This window comes from Panthera onca, chromosome E3 (assembly GCF_046562875.1).
Source record: "Panthera onca isolate mPanOnc1 chromosome E3, mPanOnc1 haplotype 2, whole genome shotgun sequence".
Lineage (NCBI taxonomy): Eukaryota > Metazoa > Chordata > Mammalia > Carnivora > Felidae > Panthera > Panthera onca.
This window is the reverse complement of record NC_138354.1, coordinates 31969390-31990161: the sequence shown is the minus strand read 5'-3', so window position 1 is coordinate 31990161 and position 20772 is coordinate 31969390. Positions and strand designations below refer to the sequence as shown.

The 20772-nt window shown below is 49.0% G+C and overlaps 1 protein-coding gene across 4 annotated transcripts in view; it reads left to right on the top strand.

The window, feature by feature from the left end:
• SNX29 (sorting nexin 29) overlaps positions 1-20772 on the top strand; it is a 497129-nt gene that overhangs the window by 12576 nt on the left and 463781 nt on the right. For 3 of the 4 annotated variants that reach the window (XM_060648527.3, XM_060648525.3, XM_060648526.3), the window contains exons 2-3: positions 5811-5875; positions 8069-8121. In XM_060648527.3, coding sequence (XP_060504510.2) covers positions 5811-5875; positions 8069-8121 — 118 coding nt within the window. Of the gene's footprint in view, positions 1-5810; positions 5876-8068; positions 8122-20772 lie in introns of those variants that run through there. The other variant, XM_060648528.3, reaches the window with a different exon arrangement.

Below are 20772 nucleotides of genomic sequence, written 5' to 3'. Positions count from 1 at the left end.
TCTGTGTGGATTGACCTATTCTAGTTCTTTCCATCTTTTAAAGCACAGCTCAAGTTCCTACTTTTTCAGTAAGCCTCCCTGGGCCCTGGCAGAATGGCAGTGTAGCATGGTACAGGGAGCACTAGTCCGGGAGTCAGGCAGACCAGGGGCTTAGCCTCTGTTGCACCACTGATTTTGCCACGTGACCTTGGGCAGAATTCCTGGCATGCAGCGGGCACCCAAAGAACGTTGCTCTTTTCTTCCCGTCCAAGTACCTGTTCAGTGCATTGCAAGGATTAGCCTTCAACCAGAGAAATACGTGGCGTGACTTTACGTCTGCCGCTGCATGGAGAGCCAGGGAAATACTACTGTTTGAGTGTGTACGTGGCCTTGATCAAATGACCTACCTCCTCTGAGAGTGGCACCTTTATTTAACCTTGACCTCCAGGGTCCTTGCAAGGATTAGAGCAGGAATGTACATAGAGTGCCTGGTACATCTTGATTGTTTTCCCCTCCCTAGAGTCCATGGGCCCTTTATCTCTTTCATCCCCCTCGGGGCAGTGAGCACAGAGGCCTGGATTGCGTAGCTTCCCCGTGCTTCAGAGAGAAAGCAGCCAGTTGAAAGCATTTCTTAGAGCCAGATGTCTGACACCCCTGGGGGGTATAGGGCTGTCAACAACAATAATAATAGCTAACATGTAACAAGTGATTGGTATAGACTAGGCACTGTTTTAGGTGCAATGTGGATGCTTATTTATTTAATAGATCTAGGAGGTGCAGAGAGGATAAGTAACTTACCTATGGTCACATAGCCAGTGGTAAGGAATCTGGGCTATCCCATTCTTTTTCTTTTCTTCCTTTTTTTTTTTTTAATGTTTATTTATTTCGGAGAGTGAGACTGAGTGCAAACAGGGGAGGGGTAGAGAGGGAGATACAGAATCGGAAGCAGGCTCCAGGCTCTGAGCTGTCAGCACAGAGCCTAACGTGGGGCACGAACCCACGAACTGAGAGATCATGACCTGAGCTGAAGTCTTAACCCAGGGAGTTACTGAGGCGCCCCTGGGCTTTCTTAACCCCTGCTCTTTCTCCCTAGGAAGTAACTGAAGGCTGGAGGTTTGTGGTAGAAATTGATTTAGGATCCTCAGGATTCTAAACATTAAAAACAACAAAGATACACATACACATGTCATATCTGTGTTAGAGCCTCAGGGGATCACTGCATTTCTCCGACAGTTTTGTGGCCCCCTGGGGGTATTCCCTGGGGTACCTTTCCATTTTCTATTTGCATTTTGATAGTGATCTACCAAGAAATTCAAAAGAAGCCTGTTCGGGCCCTTCTGGTCAAGGGTGTGGACTGAGGGCTGCCCTTGGAAAAGGCAGAGAGCAGGAAGGCTGGGGCTTGCTTCCCAGAGAATCACGGAGAAATCCTTGCTGAGTCGGCAGTGGGGCTGTGACTGCAGGTTTGTTACAAGGCTTGAAAGCCAGCAAGATTTAGCAGACGGCCGAGCCAGGAGCTAGTGGACTTGAAACCGAATCTCTCCTTGAGTACTTCCTATGAGACCAGCCTTGGGTGCTCCCCACTGAGCCTCAGGGCTCCGGTGAATGGAGCCACTTTATCTGTGTCAGGGGTTGAATGTCCATCCCTTAATGGCACCCCCCCCCCCCCCCCCCCCCGCCCTTCTTCACTGGGAGGAGGCAGGAAGGACCCTGGTGGCATAGATTCTTCTGCCTGTCTTGTCTCCACCAGGGCCCCATGTTCCAGACTGCAGAGCTAGGAGAACATGATCTCATGCAGAAACCAGTGCCCAGAGAAGGGAAGTGAGTGTCCCCGTCACGTGGCCAGCAAGCAGCCCTATGGAGATAACTCATGATGCCTTGTGACTTTCCGCTGGTGCTCCTTCCACTGCTCCTCAGGGCCGTGGCCTCCCGGGCACCCCCTGCAGAGACTGCATGCCCCCAAGGCCGCCTGGGCTCCCTTTGCCCTACGACACTCCTTTTTCTGAGTCCGCAGTTAGGGCCAGGGTGGCCACAGGTGCCTCTTCTGAGGTCAGGATGGTGTCACACAAGTGCACTTCTTACCCGCAGAGGGATTACAGCCAGGAAGGGTGAATGGAGGGCTGAGGCCTGCACAACCTCAGATCGGTCCTCCGTAGTGAACAGGCCTTTTTTCGAACCACAAAGAGAGGCTTTGCAAGGTAGGGCAGAGGAGGCTGCTGACATCTCATCTAGGAAAAGCAGTGGCTCAAGACACTGTAGAAAAGATATGGGATCATCATGCCTGTCAGGAAGCATAGGCTGTGACGTCCTTGCTGTTCAGGTGTGGGTCAGGAACCAGCGGCCTCAGCATCACCGGGAGCTCGTGAGAAATACCAAATTCCAGGCCCCACCCAGAACTGCTGAATCAGAACCTGTCTTTGAACAAGACCCCAGGAGATTTGTGTGAATCCAAAAACTTGAGAATCACTGTACTAAAAATGACCAGTAGCAAGATGATGGAGATTTTTATTTTCTTGGCACATTTTTTTCTCCTGATTTGTTTTTTACTGTGGTAAAATACACATAACAAAATTCACCATCATAACCACTTCTTTTTAAATTTCTTTTTCCACGTTTATTTATTTTTGAGACAGAGAGAGACAGAGCATGAGTGGGGGAGGGTCGGAGAGAGAGGGAGACACAGAATCTGAAACAGAATCTGACACAGAATCTGAGCTGCCAGCACAGAGCCCGATGCGGGGCTCGAACTCACGGACCACGAGATCATGACCTGAGCCGAAGTTGGACACTTAACCGACTGAGCCACCCAGGCGCCCCTTTTTAATATTTATTTTTGAAAGAGAGAGCGTGCGCACGTGCACATGCATGAGTGAGGGAGGGGCAGAGAGAGGGAGACGCAGAACCCGAAGCAGGCTCCAGGCTCTGAGCTGCCAGCACAGAGCCTGATGCGGGGCTCCAACCCATGACCTGCGGGATCATGACCTGTGCTGAATTTGGACGCTCAACCGACTGAGCCACCCAGGCACCCTGCAGTATTTATCTTTTTGGGGACTTAGCATAATGTCCTCGAGATTCATCCATCTAGCAGACTGCAGAATTTCCTTCCTTTTTGCAACTGAATAATAATGCATTGTGTAGATAGGCCACATTTCGCTTATCCCTTTATCTGTCGATCGACACTTGGGCTGTTTCACATTTCAGCCACTGTGAGTGATGCTGCTGTGAACATGGGTGTACAAGTATCTCTTCGAGACCCTGCTTTCAATTCTTTTGGGTGTCTATCCAGATGTGGAATAGATGGGTCATATGCTAATTCTATCACATAAATTACTTTTATGATAAAAGAAAATGGCAAGGGCATTTCAGGGTGGAAAGCCTTGTCGAGTTTCCAGCTGGCACTGCCCAAGGCCAGGTAGCGTTGTTGGATGCAGTACTTGGAAGAAGGAAGAAGGAGAGCCCGACTTGTCCATCCTGGCGTTAGAGAAGAGCGGGAGCCAAACATGTTAAACAAAGAGTAGGATTTATTGACAGACACAGGTATCAAGAGAGCTGTTTGGGGGGTCTTGGGCAGGTGGCATCTTCAGCGTCCTGAATGATGCTTCATCATGGCCTTGTGAGGTCGGAATGACATGGAGGCCATCCTTTCTCAGAGCCCTCCAGAAAAAATAACAGTGGCAGAGTTTGAGAAGTCAGTTGTATCACCGTGTGTCCGTGACTGGCTTTATCTCTGGGTCTGGAGTGAGGCAGCAGCCTTGTGTGGTGGCCTGGACATAGACTCTGGAAGGGCATGGTCTTGACTGAGGGTCACAGTTCCACCAAGTGGTATTCAGATGAGAACAAAACCTACCCCAAGCCTGTGATTTTGGTCCGCGAGGCCCTTTGTAACTGGCTCCTGCCTGCTGTCTCCTCTTTACTTCCTCCTTTTGGCTTTTTGCTCAAGTCACAGCTGATTTCCTTCTGATCCTGGAAGACTAGAAACCAAGCTTGTTCCTGCCTCTGGGCATCTACCCTGGCAGCCTGCTCTGCCTGGAATGCTGGTCTGCCGTAGCTCTCCAGGCTTGTTCCTGGTCCCCATACAGGGCTCAGCTCACCTGTCAGCTGGGTGGAGAGGCCTTCCATCGCCACCCCGGCCGCCGGGGCCTCTTGCTTCCTCCCTGTCTCATCACCCATCTGCTTTTCTTTCGCCTATGACTCTCTGACGTCCTCCTATTGTAGGTTTACTTAGGTGCTCTGGGTTTCTTCCCTAATAGAAGTTTTGCTCCATGAGAAGATGGCTCTTGTCTACCACTTAACTCCTGTGTCCCCAGCACTTGGGACACTGCCTGGCACACGGTAGAAGTTAGATTAATACTGAGTGCATCGCGCACAATGCTGTTCTCCCTGAGCTTCACCTTCCCCGTCTGTGGTGTGGTGGTGGTGGTGGTGGGGGGATCCCGATCCCTTGGTTGCAGGGTGGTTGTGGAAATTACAGGGTGTGATCATGCCGAGCACTGAGTGTAGCGGCTGGCACGCAGGACGTGCTCCACACACGGTCACAGTGGTGGTCAGCCCAGTGGCCCTGGCATGATTTGGATGAATCGCTGACCATCTGTGGGGTGATGCCCAGCTGGTACTCCCTGGTGAAGCCCGTGTTGAGTTGCCCAAGAGAGAAGCAGCTTGGTGATACTTCCAGGCTTATGGCGTGGGGCATCTGCTCTTGTACCTCTGAATATGAGTCTCGTTTGAAATGACTGTGTTCTGTGTTTGGTGCGTCACAGTACGTAGCCGTGTCTCTGTTGATTGGGGTCCCTGGGCCTCGCAAGGGACCGCAGATGTGGCTCTGACAGGGTTCTGCTTGGTGCTTTAAAGTGTGCCTGCCTTTGACCCTCATAAAGGGAAGTTGAGCACACGGTACGTGCATTGGTTAGGAATGCTTTTGGCCGCAAGTAACAGCCTGGCATAGAGCGGTTTGAGCAAAGAGGGTTATTTGCTGTGTGAGAGGTGGGAGATTTCTGGTATTGGTTCAGCAGTGAAATGGCATCAGGGCTGGAGTCTCTGTGATTCCCTTGACCTTCCTTCCAAGCTTGTTGCTTCATGGCTGCCCGGTGATGCTCTGGCTCCCCCCAGGGTGTTTATGGTGAAGGGGTGAAGGGGTGAAGGATGGAAGGAGGAGTGAAGCGATTACCATCTGTTCTTTGATCAGGAAGGCGTGGTTTCCCCACTGCCCACGGCCCTCTGCTTTCTAAGGCCAGCCTTCCAAAAGAGGCTGAGAAAAGGAGTAATTTGGTTTTGCAGCTTGTACTGCAGGAGGTGGCCTGGGGAAAGGATGCTGGAGAGAGTGAGGCCAGCCAGTGGGCAGTGCCTGCCATACTAGGGAACCTCCGTTATAGTTACACTGTGGGTTCTCACCTGGGGGGGCAGTTTGTTCCCGGAGGACATTTGCTAACATCCGGAGACACTTTTGTTGCCACAACCAGGGTGTGTGTATGTGCGTGTGTCGTGCACTCGGTACCTGGTGGGTGGAGGCCGGGGATGCTCCTGACACCCTGCCGTTCACAGGGCGGCCCCACCACAGAGAATGATCCGGCCCAAACGTTAGAAGCGCCAAGGTGGGTTAGACTATGCTGGACACGTTCTTCAACTTCGGGGAATACTAGTTTAGCTGCTTTCCTGTGATGCCTAACAGGCAGATGGCCAGACTCCATTGTAATGATGTAGGTTATTGGTACCTGGTCTTGTTGTTCTCCTCGCAGAGGCGGCTGATGCTAGGTGGGGACAGCCCTACACCACGTGGCAGAAAGTCTCGATAAAAGGCTTACGTGCAATAGAACTAATGACGCCTTGTTGCATTTTAGGATCACAGAACAATGACTTGAAAAGACAGTTTCTGCTGGAGCGACTCCTGGATGCAGTGAAACAGGTAAGAGGGAAGCTCGCATTTGCCTCTGAGGTCGAATAACGGTGCCAGGCAGTTCACATGGGGTCATCTCTGCCCTTCCACGTGCGCGGACTTACTCCCCCTTTCCGGGAGCAGTGAGGCTGGCCGTGTTCCCCAGGAAACAATAGGGCAGGTCAGGCAGTCTGAAGCAGCGAGGGAGGGGCGCCCGCGTCCTGACTTTCTGATACCTTTGGAGGCCCCCGTCCTTCTGACGTCCCCGTGGGAGGAGCGTTGGTGTTGGTTTCGAAGTCTCCCTCCAGGCAGTTTGATGGCAATGCTTCCGGGAGCTGAGGTGGTGGTTGGAGTTAGCCCCCCCCCCCCCCCCCCCCCCCGGGCACAAGAGCAGAGGCAGGAGGGAGGAAGCCTTGCCCAGGGTCCGGAGGGACCTCCCGGAGGGCTCTCCTCGGTGCCGCTTTTGGCGTCCGGCTTTTGGCCGGGCCTGGAAGCAAGCTTTGGTTTAGGCTGGCGTCAGCGTGCCGGCCTGGCCTGCGTGAGTCACACGTGCATCATTTAGTGCACGCTTGTCACGTCCCAGGCCCCCGGCTAAGCGCTCCCCGTTGAATCCTTCCCACCAGCCTCTGAGGCAGTTCGTGCAGTTGTTTCCATTTTACCCACAAGGAAACTGAAGCTCCGAGAGGTCCAATACTTTGCTCCGGGAGTTACAGGTAATAAGTAGCAAAGTGAGGATCCGACCCTGACCTCCAGGTAGCTCACATTTTGGAAAGGCGACTGACAGTTACATGCATGTTAAGAGCCAGGTAGGGCGAGAAGCGCTTCTGGAGAGATGTGTGTCGAGCGTGGGACTGAGCCCAGAGAACCTGGCGTCTCCCCGGCCTCCAGGCGTCCTGGTGTGGTGCGTGGTGGAGGGGACACAGGCTCAGGTGCCGCTGGAGTCGAATACCAGCTTCACCGCCTCCAAGCTGTGTGTGCCGGGGCCTCTCATCCAGCCTCTCTGAGCAGCCTCTTCTCTGTCATCGGGTCACCGCTCTCCAGAGCGCTGTGGAGGGAACCGCATTCGTTAGCGTAGGTACAGGGCCCAGCGCCTGGGCCACAGCAACGGAGCCCACATTACTCATTTCTTGCTTTATTCCACAAGTGGGAAATATAAGGAAAATGAAGAGGCAAGTGGAACCACTTTACGTCTATATATTTAAGTGTATTTATTTTGAGGGGAGGGTGCAGAGCCCAACGCGGGGCTTGAACTCACGGACCTGGAGATCATGACCTGAGCCGAAATCAAGCGTTCAGTGCTCAGCCGACTGATTTCACCCAGGCGCCCCTGGCACCACTTTAAGTGTAGCCGTTAAACAGAAATAAATGGGAGCTGATGCCCAGAGCTGCTGTTATTATTATTGTTGTTAAATATTTCAGTGGGTGAAAGTGTACATATGGTTTTTAAAAATCAATCTTACTGACGTATAATTGAGGCATGCAATAAAATACACTAATTTTAAGTATGCAATTCCACGTGTTTTGACAAATACATCTTTTAAATTCATTAATGCGTTCATTCTTTGGATGAATAAGTTCTGGAATCTTGCGAGCCTGCTCCCCACAGGGGAGAGAGTGGCTGATGGCTGTGCGATATTTTGAATTGAATGGTATAACTAAAAATGGTTAAGATGGTGAATTTTACGTTATCTATATTTTACCACAATTAGAAAAGAAAGAATGGTTTGCTTTTATCTGTATCCACCCTGGGTGAATTGTCATTCGGCACAACCAGATGACATGTTTGAGGCTTGAATCATGCTGCCATAATTTCCTAGCCAGTCATAACAACTCTGGGGCCCTTTCCAAAGGCACCCATCACCACAGATTTGTGTAAGTATTAATTGTCGCCTGTGGGGAGCTCTGTGTTCAGACAGTCAGCTGCTGACATACAGAAGCTTCCTAGAAAATCTGCACAAGGCTGTGTACTTCAGTTTTCCTCTTAGCACTGTTTTCCCACATGCCTTCCTTCTGTGCAAGTGGGAGATAAAGGCTTCAGTAGGTGGCGGCTGGAAGGCTGCCTCACGTCTTGGCTTGACACCTGGGACAAGGGGACACCCCGACTCGGTACCTGGAGTTTCTGGCCCTGTGTGTCCCATGACCCCGAAGGCCTGTGTGGGCTGTTTGTGACGTTTGAGTGTCCCATCCCAACCGCTAATCTCAGCGGCTTCTTTTTCCGTGCAGTGCCAGATCCGCTTTGGAGGGAGAAAGGAGATCGCCTCGGATTCCGACAGCAGGTAAATGTGTCGCTTCTAAAACCATCTACTGTCAAGACCAAAAAGGCGGCCAGAGCTGAGTCGCTTCTGTGTTGTCTCTGCAGCCGAGAGGTGCGGTGATTCAGCTTGGGTAAGCTGTGGACCACCTACGCAGTGACGGCTCCTGTCGCGTATTCGCGGCTTCCTGTACTACTCCTTCTGGTAGTCCGTTCTGAGGAAATTGTTTGAAATACCTTTCTGCATAAGGTTATTTTCAGGGTAATTGATAATGATGGCAAGTCAGAAATCTAAGCAGAGCATCAGTAGAACAGAATGTCACATAGCCATTAAATTGATGTCCACACAGCATTGACTTGAAGCAGAGAAATGCACATGTAGTAATTTACAAATTATGTAGTTAAAACGAAAAGACCAGGATATAAAGTTATGTCGGTGCAGAGTGATGCTAGCTATGTTAAACCACCACTCTGGAGAAGAACATACCAGAATGTGAACACAGGTAATCCTGGGTCTAAGAATATTGGAAATCTTTATACTTTCTGTTGGTCTTCATATTTTATACTGTGATTGCTTGTTTCCTTTATATATATATATATATATATATATATATATATATATATATATATATATATATAAAACATATAAAAGAAGCCCCAAAATTGTCATTGACTTTCCTGACCCGGGAAGGACTGACATAATTGTGTAAGCTTCTCACGTTGCCTGGGAGGAGATGGGAATGTTTTGGCAAAGGTAAGAGACACACAGGCATTTGCTTTGTGAAGTCATTCAGTGATTCATGGTGGCGGGAGGAACATTCCCCGCAAAGGAAGGGAAATGAGGGAACTCGCTTGCTCGGTGCTCATGTCATTCCGGAGACTGGCCGTGGCCCGGCCCACTCACCCCAGCCCGCCCAGCAGAGCCCGTTCCTGGTCTGTCCTTTCAGACCTGTGTCTGTGACACACTTTACCAGCCGGAGCAAAGCGCATAGTGCCACATTGTCATAGAGCTGCAGGGACTATTTGAAACTGGTGCAGGTTTAACACTGTACCCCTCCCGTATCCTGTCTCTCCTTCACCTGGTTTTTCTCCCTGGCACTTACCACCAGCTGACAGACTATATGTTAGGCTTGTTTATTTTGTTGGTTTCTGTCTCTGGGTGTGGTCATGTCAGCTTTGTGCAGACAGGGATGTTTGCTGTCTTGATCACTGATGTAAGTCTGATGCCTGGAAGCGTGTAGAAGGTGCTTAGGAAAGACCTGTCAGGGTGAGCGACTGGGTGAGCGCGTGCACGGCATCGTATCGTAGTCAGCTGTTTAATCTGTGGCACCACGAGGCTTGTGAGCTTTGAGGGCCGAGGGGCGACTCCTCTAGCGTGTGTCTCTCTTTTGCACATTTTGTGCCTGTCGCACATTTGGTTCTTAGTATGTGGTTGTGGCATCAGATCATTAGACTGATTTATTGTTTCAGTTCTCTTTTTTTCAGTAGATGAAATTATTGTTATTACAGAACTTGCCATGTTGCATTGTAATAACTGGTTTATGAATGCTTTTGTGCCTTGACTGTGAACATGGAGACAGCAGGCAGGCCCTGGGTCCTGACCTCTCTCCTTCCCAGCAGAGTACTCATAAGCAGTAAGTAAAATGGACGTAAATCTGTAGGTGTTTGCTGGAAGATAAAATAGCCATGGAAAGTGCCAGAGGAAAAGCTTTATCCTTAAGAGTATAAAAGCTGTATCCTTACTGAGATTTTTATTTACTTACTTGTCAATGTCTGTTTCTGTTTCATTGATCTTTTTGTCTGTCCTTCCACCCCATATCATACAGTTTTAATAAGTGTAAATATAGAATAATTATTTTTTTTTATGATTTGCATTTTACAGTTGTTCTTGAGGCTCTACTATGGGGCCTGGCCTTGGTCAGCACAGGGGTCCTGATTTGGGGACACAAGGTCCACCTGCATCAGAATCATCTGGGAGGCTCATTCATTAATGATGCAATTCTCCCTCCCATCCTAGACCAGCTACACATATGTGTGTGAGTGCGTGTACATGCATGTGTGTGCATGGGTGAGGGTGTGTGTGCTCAGGACTTCTCCATCACTTTTTTATTTTCGTAATTATCCTGTTCTTTTCTTGAGAGAGAGAATCCATCTCTAAATGTTAAATGAGTGTGTTCTTATATAATAGAATATACTACTAAAGTTTTTAGTAGGTAAAATATCAGGTTTCATAGAAGTTAGAAAGTTAATTCCTTCAATGAGAGCTGTGGATTATGGCTAAAAGGAGGGTGCTGCTTTATGTTAATAATAATGGTTACTGCTTCTTATTTATTTTGAGAGAGAGAGAGAGAGAGAGAGAGCGTGCATGCACACACATGGCAGAGGAGCAGAGAGAAGCAGAGACCGAATCCCTGGCAGGCTCCACCCCATCAGCACAGAGCCCGATGGGGGGCTTGAACTCACAAACTGTGAGATGGTGACCTGAGCTGAGATCAAGAGTCAGATGCTTAACCAACTGCGCCATCCAGGTGCCCCGATAGTTACTGCTTCTCACGTCGCTGGCCACTCCTTGTGCATGTTGATGCTTAGTCTCCTACACAGTGTCTGGAGTGGTCGTGTTACTCCTTCTTCACGGACGAGAAAACAGACTCCGTCAAGTAGAGTAATGCAGCCAAGGTTAGACATCTGAGAAAGTTAGAGTTGAAAGTGGGACCCTAGTTTCTCGGGCCCCGAAGTCCATTCTTCCCGTGTTAGGCTACAATTAGTGATTATGTTGACTTTGAAGCTGTGTTTAAAAAAATTGTTTTGGGGCGCCTGAGTGGCTCGGTTGGTTAAGCATCCGACTGTGGCTCAGGTCATGATTTCACAGTTCGTGAGTTCTAGCCCCGCGTCGGGCTCTGTGCTGACAGCTTGGAGCCTGGAGCCTGCTTTGGATTCTGTGTCTCCCTCTCTCTCTGCCCCTTTGCTGCTCACGGTCTGTCTCTCAAAAATAAATGAACATCAAAAAAAATTGTTTTTCCCCCACATTGAGGGTTCCTTCTCCATATCAGAGTCTTGGTCTTATCTTTGCAATATGTTTGGGTAGAGGTGGCACCACCTTCATACAGGAAAGGCCACATCATTGTCCTTATATTGTGACAAAGCTTAACCTTGCAGTTAAGAACATTTTGTTGTGGGGTCTGGAAAGATAGATGAGTCCCCTTTCTTCTCCACCCCTGACAAATGGCCCAGCACCAGAGGTCACCTCACATGTATTTACTGCTTTCCAGCTCCCCGCTATCACCCTGTCTCAGTCACCACAGCCCCCATAGGATGGTTGCCATCGACTGACTCCCTGCCTTCCTTTTTGTCCTGCTTCCTCTGCACAGAGATACTTACGAAGAATGCAGCTGCCGTCCCTTCACTCTGCCATAGAGAACCTTCGCTCTTTGGAAAAAGACTCGCATCCCTGATACAGTCTGGCTCTTTGCTCCAGCTACTCTGGCCTGGCCTTTTCTGGTTTTGTTTTGTTTTGTTTTGTTTTGTTTTGTTTGTTTTCAAAGCCTTTGAATAATTGTCGGGGAAGTCTTCAGGTCCCCTGACTGCAGTTCTCCCCCTGCCCCACCAGACCCCAAAGTCCCAATCATCTGGAGCTATTTTCCTTGCTCTGTACCATGGATCTGCACACTTTCTGCAAGGGGTTGTCCTTTGTGACCCCTGCTCAATACTGTCAGAGTCTAGAAATCTCTGTTTCACATTACGCGTTGGTACGATGGATTGATTACATTTATCTGTTCAACTGCATGACAAGCTGGAAATAAACCTATTTTGCTCACACTGTGTCCACAGTGCCTGGCACATAGTAAGTGCTCAATAAATATTTATTGGGTCACTCATTTGTTCAGCAGTTAGTTGCTGAATGCTTAGCTGGTGTCAGGTTCTGTGCTGGACATGGGGCCTTCTCAAGTATTTCAGGAGTGTTTCTACCCTTCGGGTGGCTTTCTTTCTACTGGGGAAGATAGCCCAGTGGGACAGTGATTACAGAACATGACTTGAGGGCTATGTCTAGGAGGTTGGGGATGTGCCCTCGGCAGGCTGGCGGGAGAGAGCTCTGGCTCTCACTGCCTGGCTTCGAGTCTGGCTCTTCCCCTTTGCGGTTGAGCCACCTGCCTAACTTCTCAGAGCCCAAGAATTAGGTCTACTGTGATATCTTGATTTAAACAGGAAACATATTTGTTCTTTGCCATTCTTGGCCTTGTGCTGTAAAACCCCTGGAATTTCCAAAGTGATGAGAGCCATGAAGGTGTCTTCTGTTATGTGAATACAGTGACTTTTAGAAAGTCCCAAAGGTTGGGGGCTGGTGGCCAGGAGAACCAGCCATGCTATTAAATGGTTGGAACTTTCTTTCCCAGCAGCCCCCCCTCCTCCCTCCCCGGGGCAGAGGTGAGGAGCTGGAGGTGGAGTTCAGTTGCCAGCTCCTGGTGATTTAATCAGTTGTGCCTATGTCATGAAATCTTCATACAAACCCAAAAGGATGGGGTCCTGAGAGCTCCTGTGTTGATGAGCACACAGGGGTGCAGGGAGAGAGGCGCTCCTGAGGAGGGCATGGAAGTTGCGTGTTCTCTTCCTTTACCTGGCCCCGCGCAGCCCTCCCCCCGGCTGTTCCTGAGTTCACATCATCCTCTTATAATAAGCCGGTTATCTAGTAAGTAAAATGTTTCTCTGAGTTCTGTGAGTCGCTCTGGCAAATTCATCTAACCCCCGGAGGAGGCCGTGGGAATGTTTGAGATACACAGCCGGTCAGGCAGAAGTACAGGTGACACCTGGGCTTGTGACCGGGGTTGGGGGGGGCGGGGGGATGTGTGGCGTCTCATAGAACTGAGACCTTGTTCTGAATAGTACTAATTCACCATAGCCACACTTTTGGTTTCATGGAGGAAAGCTCTATTAATTATGAGGGAAAGGGAATATAAGCAATTCAACAATTCCAGTAAACATAAAGAGGGAGAAAAATACAGAGAAGAACAGAGAAGGCTAAATTCATCAAATCGGGTACTCACAACATCCAGCCTTCTGGCTGGGGGAGCCCAGCGGCGAGCAGCCCCGTTGGAGTCCCGATGGAGCGTCCTGAGCAGAGCGCCCTCCCCTCAGGTGGGACTTCCGACTAAGTCTTCCCACCGGGGCAACATCTACACTTACCCGTATGTGATTTATTAAGTCTGCCCGAGTGCGGTCCTGAGCAAGCCGTTTTTTCCTCTGTTTCTCTTATTGTATCTCACAATCTCTGGAGCCTGGGTGTGTGCATATTTCTCTGCCCTCCCTGATCCATTCCAGGGGCCCAGCCTGGTCTGGCTCAAGGAGGTGAGGCGAATTAATTCCTCTTGGCGTCGGGGACAGAAGGGCCAGTTCTGATCCTGAGCCCGGATACGGAGCACAAGCCGACTAGTAAGCCCCCCATGACTGTGTGTGTGCGGCTCTGGGCGGAAATGCGCGACAAGCCACACGAACAGCTTCTTTGCAGAACAGACCTTCACCTGTGGGGTCTCTAATGCTGTCTCCAGGTGGAAAATGTCAGAATTGAGTTGAGGTGTAGGACACCCAGCTGGTGTCAGAGAATCGCTTGGTGGTGTGGGGAAAACGCACGCATCTGAAAAGGTGGTCGGAATCAGAGCTGCCCTTCCATTTGGGAAGATTAAGTCAGATACTGTGTCTAAAAGTGCCAAACACGTCGGAGTGTTAATTTCACTCCATACGGAGTGAAGTCTGGTGGGGACGGTCCTCACTCAGCTGGGACTCCTGCCATGCGGTCTACTGATGCAGGCACTAGTCTGCAGATGGAAGGGAAGGGCAAATGTGTATTAGTGAGACTTTTCGATGTTCCCGAAGGTGGAAGATTCCTTTCCACATAACTCTGGGTACAGTTCTCAGACCCCACGTCCCGAGACGTGTCTCTTCTGTGTCATTCTCCTATAGGAAACTGAGAACAAGTGACTACTAAGATATAATGGATAATTGGAAGGGATCTTCTCTTAAAAGGCCAAGTGTTACCTTTGAAGGCCATTGAAAATGGACTGTCATAGGTAAAGTTCTGGGCATGACTGTGAGTATTGGCTTAGGGTCATAGCCAGATTCCAGTTGGTTGGACGAACACCAGTAGGAACTTTTTTTTTAAATTTTTTTTTTTAATGTTTATTTATTTATTTATTTATTTTTTTTTTTAACGTTTATTTTTGAGACAGAGAGAGACAGAGCATGAACGGGGGAGGGTCAGAGAGAGGGAGACACAGAATCTGAAACAGGCTCCAGGCTCTGAGCTGTCAGCACAGAGCCCGACGCGGGGCTCGAACTCACGGACCGCGAGATCATGACCTGAGCCGAAGTCGGACGCTTAACCGACTGAGCCACCCAGGCGCCCCAATGTTTATTTATTTTTGAGACAGAGAGAGACAGAGCATGAACGGGGGAGGGGCAGAGAGACAAGGAGACACAGAATTGGAAGCAGGCTCCAGGCTCCGAGCCGTCAGCACAGAGCTCAATGCGGGGCTCAAACTCACGGATCGTGAGATCATGACCTGAGCCGAAGTTGGATGCCCAACCGACTGAGCCACCCAGGCGCCCCACCAGTAGGAACTTTTTTTTTAAAAATTTTTTTTTTTTAACGTTTATTTATTTTTGAGAGAGAGAGAGAGACAGAGCATGAACGGGGGAGGGTCAGAGAGAGAGGGAGACACAGAATCTGGAACAGGCTCCAGGCTCAGAGCTGTCAGCACAGAGCCCGATGCGGGGCTCGAACTCACGGACCGTGAGATCATGACCTGAGCCGAAGTTAGACGCCCAACCAACTGAGCCACCCAGGCGCCCCACCAGTAGGAACTTTTGAAAGGCTGGCACACAGCTGTATCTGCCAAGGCTCTTCGGCAACAAGCAACAGGAATCTCCAGCTAAGGATGTTGTGGGCTTGTAGAATTGAAGGAAGACCGGGTTTGGAGATGGGAAGGAGTCAAGACAACTTTGGAAGGCTCCTGTGCTGGACACAGGGGCCCAGAGGTGTCTCTTAGCAGGAATGCTGGTCCAGTTAAGGTGCCACTGCCAGAGTGACTCTCATTCTGGTCAAGATTGAAGGTCTAGGGAGGAAACACCTGACTGGCCAGTCTCAGTCTCAGGTCACCTGACCACCTGCTCGCCACCAGCAGAAGGATTTGGCTGAAGGAGCTTCCTGGGAGCCCGCTGGCTTGTGTAGTGCGAGGTGTTTCCTTGGGTCACCATCCCAAGACAGGATCCAGTGAGGCAGAAGTAAACTTTCAAATGGAATCTGGGTACTGTTATGAAGGTGGCTGTTATGAATGAACACAGGGTGGCCATAATGCCCACCAGTTGTCCCCTGTTGCTGCTGTATTGTAGTGATAGGCTTTCTTGTGACAATACCATGTGGTTTAAAAATGTTCATGTCTAGGGGCACCTGTGTGGCTCAGTCGGTTAAGCAGCAAACTTGGGCTCGGGTCATGATCTCGCAGTTCACAAGTTTGAGCCCCATATCCGGCTCTGTGCTGACAGCTCAGAGCCTGGAGCCTGCTGCAGATTCTGTGTCTCCCTCTCTCTGTCCCTCCCCTCCTTGTGCTCGGTCTCTCTCTCTCTCTCTTTCTCTCTCAAAAAATTAAATAAACATTAAAAAATAAAAAATAAAAATGTTCATGTCTATGTGATGGGTGTCCTTTGATCCTTGCAATGACCCTGAGGGGTAGGCAAGCAGGAGTAGGGTAATTTCCCTGCTCTTACAGGTGTAAAACCTTGGAGGCTGGTCATTTTTGTAGCATTGACTTTGTATCTAGTACCCATTGGTGCTGGAGCATGCACTTTGGTTAGGTGGGTCACGTGGTTTGTAGGTGGTGAACAGGATTGGAGACAGACTTTGTTTTCCTACTGTGGTCCTGTTCTCTGACACTATAGCCCCTCGTGGTTTTCCTAACACACCGTTTCCCCAAAAAGTACTTAATATTAAGTGTTAAATGTCAGGGCATTCAATTCCCCTCAGCTGCCTAATGGCTCAGTGGTTTGCCTTTTCTTTTCCAGTCTCAGCGATACTGGGGGAGAGACCTGGTTTGGTATTAATGTGAGGTTGAATGAAATGAAATTACTGATACTTGGTCCTTTCGACCTGCGAAGACAACAGTATCCTGCGGTTCAAAGTGTGTCCAGCACAGCCCCCTCCTCCTGTCTAAACAGAGGCTTCGGGCTTAGCCTTCCTCCAGCAGAGCGGCACAGGGGCTTGCTCTGTGGGGCCCAGTGCTGCGACAGCAATAGAGTTTTCCCTTGTCAAACAGGCGTCTCTCCCGTGGAAAACAGGAGTCAAACCCAGGACAAGTAAACCAGCCTACCCATGCTCGGATGTAACAAAAGTTGCCCATCTGTTTGTGAATGGCTCAAGTCTGGGAAAGAGCGCTGCCCGTGTGCCTTTTGTACACAATGTTATTCTGTTACAGCCGAAATCGCAAAGCGTGAGCCTGTGGGAGGCAGATGTGTTTGATCTTTCGGAGATCACACAGCATCACACAGCAAGATGTAAAGCGTCAGACACCACGGACATGAAAGGAAATGGCAGGCGAGGCTCCTTGCATGATTTTGTCCTCCGAAAGCCCCCCAGGAGGAAGTGGGGCAGTCAGCAGGCTCCCGAGCGCCGCGTTTCTCCTCATCCCTTCCCGTCGGAGTTGCGGTCCTGCTCTGTTTGGCCCTCAGAACAAAGACCCATTCTTGTGCTTCATGAAAATTATTCCACGTACTGTCAGTCACACTGGCCTTGGGAGAGGCTGTAATGTGTGTTTTGAATAGTTTGCCTTCCGGAAATAATGGCCCAAGGACTCAGCAGACACTGGAAGTCACCTCAAGGGCCAGATACGTTATTGTTCCTCAGAAGCGTCTCCTTCCTCCGTGGAATTACAGAACACCGTCTGGAAGGTGTCCATTGGAATTATCGGCAGCGACCCAAACTTGGGGCCGGCAGGATGAGTGTGGGAATTGGAGCTCAGTTTGAATCCTCATGTCGCCAGTCCCCAGTCATGTTGGACTGTGGGCAAGTTTTGACTTTCTTGTGCCTCAACGTCCTCATCTGTAAATGGGAACAGCAGTAACTTTATCGACTCAGTAGAGCTCTGAGTCAGTTCGTGTGAAGCCGAACAGCCAGTATGTTTCCAGAAATTGTTAGCTATTGTTACTGTCGTTGTAGTTTTATGTAAAGTGTCCGGACACTTGGTAAATATTCTCTGCGCACTGGGTCTCTTTGCCGTGATGGGTGGCAATGGGTTGGCTTTGAGTATTTGTCTCAGAACATTTAGGAAATGTACATTTTTGTGATCCTTTCAGGGAATGTTGTCAGAACAAGTCAGAGAAAGGAGCATTTCTTCTCCTTTCAAAGCTTGCCAGGGAAGAGTGATTTGTTTTGGTGATTTTTCTTTACCTGTGAAGAGTTAGAAACGTTCGTGAACTTTTCAGGAAGATACAAAACAAAACCAGCCGACCTTTGCTGTTCCTTAATGTTATTCTCAGCACAGTTGAAAACTGTCGTTATGGATTCCTCTGGACACTTATGAAACCAAATGGCTTTGTCAGGCATTCCTTTTCTTCTTTTAAAGGTCTTGTTCATCATGTGATTTTTGTCTTCAGTTTGTCATGGGTTTCTTCCCCAGCTATTAGTTTGAGGTGTTGCCTGGATGTTTTAATTCTTCTCATCCTGCAAAAAATCTTGGGGTTCATTAATTGGATTTTCTATCCTCCTGAGTACTTCATTTCCACTTTGAGGATCTGTAGTAGGTGGTTCCACATTATGTGTGTGTGTGTGTGTGTGTGTGTGTGTGTGTGTGTGTGTGTGTGTATAAATAATTTTTTTTAACATTTATTTATTTGAGAGAGAGCGAGAGCATGCCCAAGAAGGGCAGGGGCAGAGAGAGAGGGAGACACAGAATCCAGGCTCCAGGCTCTGAGCTGTCAGCGCAGGGCCCAACACAGAGCTCAAACCCACGAACCGCAAGATCATGACCTGAGCCGGAGTCGGATGCTTAACCGACTGAGCCACCCAGGCGCCCCTGTATATATATATTTTTTCATGTTGTATATTCTTTTATTTTACTGTAGTGATCAAATGAATTGATTTCTTTTTGGAAAAAGATTATTTTTAGCTATAGGGGAACTCTAGGGCATTTAGCAAATCTGAGCACATTTCCATGTCTGAATATCAATAAATATTTGTATTGTTTATAGCCACTGACAATAGTGCTTGGCCCAGGGGAAACAACATGCAAGCACTGTCATCACCATCACCATCATCATCACTGTCCCGATAGCAGAGAGAGGCCATGAGCCTGAAGTCTAAGCTGTGACGGGAGAGGCCCACCCAGCCACAAATCACCAATTACCAGCCGTGTAATTTTGGACTTGATTATCTTCTCTAGGCCTCTGTTGTATCACCCGGAACATCAGATGATAATCATGGTCCCCGCTTCCTTGTATATAACAATGTTTGCTTGGCACAGCCAGTAAGAACTTACTAAAACTCAATACATTGTCTCCCTATGACTTGACATACCAGTGTTTGGGCCAATTTGGAAACGAAAGGCTAGAATGATCGCTCATTAATTCCGCTGTGCCACAGTTATCTATCGGTAGACTACTGTGTTGGCATTAGGGATGTAAACTGGACGCGATGTTTCTCCAATTGAGTCCAGGAGACGGGCATGTAAATTGAGGACAGTCAAGGAGGCCTGTAGTAACAATTACATAGTATAGATGTGAGAGGTGAGTACTGGGTCTTTAGTGGTCACATGGGAAGAATGGGAATTCCAGCAGCAGGAGTAGCAAGTGCGAAGGTGGAGGCAGGCATGAGCAAAAGGGGGGATTGTGGATGATGTGTTGTAGGTGTTGGGAGGTGATCTGGAAAGTCACTAGGTGTTTGAACTTTATCCATTAGGAAATCATTGTTTTTCTTTTTCTTTATTTTTTTTTAAATCTTATTTTATTTTAAGTTTATTTATTTATTTTGAAAGAGAGAGAGAGAGCAAGCGATTGAGCAGGACCTGGGGAGAGGCAGAAAGAGAGGGGGAGAAGAATCCCAAGCATTGTTAGTGCATAGCCTGACCTGGGGCTCGAACTCCTGTACAGTGAGATCATGACCTGAGGTGAAACCAAGAGTCCGTTGCTTAACTGACGAGCCACCCAGGTGCCCCTAAATTGTTTTTTTTTTTAATGTTTTATTTATTTTTTGAGAGGGAGAGCGTAAGTAGGGGAGGGGCAGAAAGAAGGGGGACAGAGGATCCAAAGCGGGCTGTGTGCCGACAGGCTGACAGCAGTGAGCCCGATATGGGGCTCGAACTCATGAACCACCAGATCATGACTTGAGCTGAAGTCAGACGCTCAACTGACTGAGCCACTCTGGTGCCCCTCTTTTTTTTTTTTTTTAAATTCATTTTGAGAGAGAGAGAGCAGTGGAGGGCCAGAGAGAAGAAGAGAGAGTCCCAAGCAGGCTCCACGCTGTCAGTGGAGAGCCCAGTATGGGGCTTGAATTCATGAGCTGTGAGATCACGACCTGAGCCGAAATCAAGAGTTGGATGCTTAACTGACTGAGCCCCCCAAAATTTGCATACCATTTTCACAGTTTTTGCCATTTCTCTATACCGTCTGAGCCAGGTGTTGGCTTGTGGTGGAATTTGAAGGCCCTGCCTTATGACTCTGGTCTTGTCCTAAGTAACGGCATCAGTGATATCAAAGACGGACGGCTGGTTATAGATTTTCTTGATGCATTGAAGTGATTAACATAGAAATGTTCATCTGTGTCCCTTCTGAAATCGTGTCACGGACTGTATGCCATGGCAAAGTGTGGCGTGGGTGAGAGAGAAATAAAGGACAATATAGTCAGATCTGCATTTCCCGAGGAGGTGGGGGGGATGGGTGGGGTGCGATGGGGCCCGGGGAGCAGGGGACAGGGGGGCTGGGTGGAGGGAGTGCTCTTGGGAGGAGAGACGGAAGGATCGAGAAGCATTGTGACTGAGCCTTGATAAGCCTGAGGTGCTGACTGGACACGGAGGATGAGACGTCCGTTCTCTGGCTCTAAGGTGCGGCCAGAAATCAGAACAAACTGGTTTTCAATTGTTCCCTTTTGTTTGAAAGCAGGCTTTGGCGTGAAGTTTTCTTTCTCCCAGACTGTGGGTTCCCACCAGGCTTGGAGACCCATGGGCCACTGGCTTAATGCCCCTTCTGTGTCTCATTTCCCATTTATTCCCTCCTTCTGCATCTAGGGACTCTCGTCTCCGTTCTTTTTCCCTTTTAATGTCACCAGCCCCTTCAGCTGATTTCCTTCCCAGCCGCCAGCCCCTGTTCCTGATTTTGAAACGTCTCTTCTGCCGGGAGAAGCCGGGACAGTGTTTGCTTCTGGAGAGAGCTGGAGGTCTGTCCACCCCAGAGAAGACAGATCCTGTGTTGGTGTTAGTAACTTGTGAAAATGGTCAGAAATTACGATTTAACCCATTTAAGAATTGCTTATTGTTTTGATTTCTCGCTCTTCTGGTAGAACATACATTTGATTTTTTTTTACTTTCTTTTTACACCCTCAAACGCTCACACTTAACACTGTCTTGAAAACTATTGCCTTGTGAGTTTTCGCCCTTACCAGGCTTGCATTTTTTTTTTTTCTGGTTCTGTGTCAACTTTTTTT